The following is a 2,997-nucleotide window of genomic DNA, read 5'->3' as shown; positions in this document are numbered from 1 at the left end:
CTTGGTTACTCAAGTCCTCAGCACCAGGTGAGGTTCAAAGAGTATTTTGTTAATAGATTCCACATTTATGGTTCAACTATATCCAGCCCAGAGCCCTAGTGCTTTTGCATATTTCTGAGTCACAGACTTCATTGACACTGGAGCCACATGAGAACCAGGATGCTGCCTAATGAAAACATTCAGCATTCAATCTAGCAGTTTAGGGGAGGACTTCATCAGAACAGAGGCAATTGCCCAAAAGTTTCTCTACTCCAAAAGCCCTATGGCTCCATAAGAAATATTAAGAATCCTAAAAAAAGATTACAAATATCTGAAGACAAGGATGACCTATTACACACAGACATCATCTCCATGCGAACAAAGGGCTCCGTTCTTTTGATGGGATGTCTCAGGATGTTAAAGCCACACATATATATCCAACCTGCCAGATTTCTAGGAGGCAACTAAAAACTAATCCTGCTCAAGCAGGACTGATTTTTCTCCTTTCCCCCCTTAGCATCCTTTTTCCATTGGGAATGCCACACACTTTTCCAGAGTCTTGGGATTCACGTTCATCACAGATACTTCACCTCTTAGGTAAGCCTCTATCACAGCCTGCACAAGTCTCCATAATCCTACACTTCTGTTCTCCATTGTCTAACTCCCAGCAGTGCTCTTCACAGCAATCTAAAAACAGACTTCAGTATCCAGAGTCCAGTTAACAGAGGGCACGGGTATGCACCAAGCTCCGTGCCTGGGCAGGAAACCATATTTTCCTTTCCCACTGCTGTTTCAAGTGGACTGTGACTTTCCACTGGGAGAAGGGACAGGAGGGGGCTTCACCCTCCCCTGGGTCCTTGATCAACCACAAGAAATGCTGAACTCAGGAGTCCATCCATACTCTCCTGGCTGACTCAATTCCACTGGACATGGCCAGTTTCCTACACAGTAAGGATAGCAAGATCACCTATCTATGATGGAAATCAAGGTTTCTCTGGTCTCACCTCCGGAAGCTTTAAGATGCATTTGCTGGCTTGGAGACACTGACTTCCTTCAGGACACATCTGGGGGTCACGCATCTTTTGACTTCTGTTTGAACCCCAAAAAAAGAGAAAGATTAGCTTTCCTAGCAGATGGACTCATGGGTAGAGACGTAAGTGCTTGGTAGGCTTATTACCTCCCTAAAAAGAACAAGTGAGGGAACATTTGTCATACTTAGTGTGAGGGAGGGTTCATGCTCAGAGTTAGACATTGCTTCGCCACATGACTGCCAATATGCCTTGAGCAAGCCCAGTTTGTTGTTGCTCTGGTCTTGCTGAGAAGTCTGCCCACCCTGCCATCCAAGCAGATGGTTTTGTCCATTGACAAGCAGAGCTGGGTCACTCCTACAATGTGTAAGTTCTCACTTAACGCCAGACCCCCAACAATTAATCGGTAGCCTCCCCAGCTCTGTTGCCCCTCCAAACTCAGTAAATATTTGATTTGAAAAATTAAGCTAGTTCACTTGTACTGTATTTTTAAGTCAGGGTTTGACAGAAGCTCCTTCAGTTTCAGCATCAGTCCAATGAAAATTAAAGGTTGCCTTATTAGCATCTTATGTGTGGAAGGCCAAAGCCCATGGTTTTATGTCTGAAAGAAAATGGTCACCTTTATAAACTATATCAGTTTCTCTCTGTAGGGGACAGTGAGAGTCCCATTACCTGTGCACTTCAATATTATATATATTTACTTAGATGCTGTTCCAGATGTAGGAAAGGACCCTGATGCCTATTTTTTTCCAGCGAGAGAAAAACAAGGCCAAGTGACTAGTTTAGGAAGTCTGGGGCACAGTGAGGACTTGGACCTAGGTCACCCAAGTAGTGTCCTTTCCACTGGATCATCTCCTAACTTACAAAACAATGCTCTAATATGGTCAGGCTCTTTGCAGTGTTAATTCACCAAGGGTGATAGTTGTCCTGATGCAGAAAGCCAACTTGAGTTCCTCACTTACAGCCTTGCTACAAGACTTAAATGGCACCCCGGCCTTTTGCTAGCCCTCTACAGAAGAACACGTGGGCCCTGTTCCACATGACATGGTCATTATGCTTCTTTCCGTTCCCACACACAACAGTCAGGTAGGTAAGCAGAACAGTACACGGCCCCAGGATTATCAAGAAGCAGGGCAGAACACTCAATTATTCCACCAGAAAACCACGGATCTACAGAACCAGCAGAGATGACACATCATCATCTGCTCATAAACATTTATGGGGCTCAGAAAGCTATAACAGGCTGATAAGAAGGGGATGTTCAAACACCTTCCTTACTGCTCAGCATCACTCAGCAGAACATGGCATCAGCAAAGCCCCAAACATAACGCCTGTGCACCTATGGGAATAATGCTCTTAAGAACGAGCGCCATCAAGCCATAGAGCCCTGGGAATGAGAGAAGGTGACCATAAACAGTGCAGGGAGAAACGCTAACAAAAAAGGGGCAGCTAAGGATACAAGGACCGCAGATTTGGGGGGTCGGGGTCACACACACACACACACACACACACACACACAAAATCTATATCGAGATATAAATAGATATAAAGATTAATGAGCAGTTGCATGGGAAGTAGTGTCCTCCTTGCAGTATAATTATATATTATTGGCAGCATGCAATACTGACAGTGCTTTACAAGCAGTAAGGCATGCTGCCTTCTAGAAAATGTCTACCAACTAAGGCTCTGACCCTTGCTAACATACCCATACAGGCAGACTTCTCTGTCCACTAAGGGCCCCAAGGAAGTCCCTACAGGGAGCAAGGACAGCTGCCAACCTCAGGATCAAGGAAGACAAGACAGAAACAGGACACGGAGCAAGGTTGCAGGACAAGGTTGGAAAGGGAAGAGGCCAGAGAAGCAGACAGACATAAAAGAGGACAAATACATCCCTAGAGGTCCAACCCAAGGGCCAGAAATGGGCTCAATTTCACTCAGATTCTTACTCTCATGTAAAGAGAGGAGAGAGAGAGGGAGACCAAAAAAAAAA

General features: G+C 45.1%; 1 protein-coding gene across 2 annotated transcripts in view; it reads right to left on the bottom strand.

The window, feature by feature from the left end:
* AGK (acylglycerol kinase) overlaps window positions 1-2,997 on the bottom strand; it is a 56,989-nt gene that overhangs the window by 1,461 nt on the left and 52,531 nt on the right. For both annotated transcript variants that reach the window (XM_019515426.1, XM_019515427.1), the window contains one exon: window positions 984-1,068. In XM_019515426.1, coding sequence (XP_019370971.1) covers window positions 984-1,068 — 85 coding nt within the window. The remainder of the gene's footprint in view (window positions 1-983; window positions 1,069-2,997) is intronic.

Source organism: Gavialis gangeticus, unplaced genomic scaffold, assembly GCF_001723915.1.
Source record: "Gavialis gangeticus isolate Ggan-Ray unplaced genomic scaffold, GavGan_comp1, whole genome shotgun sequence".
NCBI lineage: Eukaryota > Metazoa > Chordata > Crocodylia > Gavialidae > Gavialis > Gavialis gangeticus.
The sequence above is the reverse complement of the archived record's forward strand: the minus strand, read 5'-3'. Positions and strand labels throughout refer to the sequence as shown.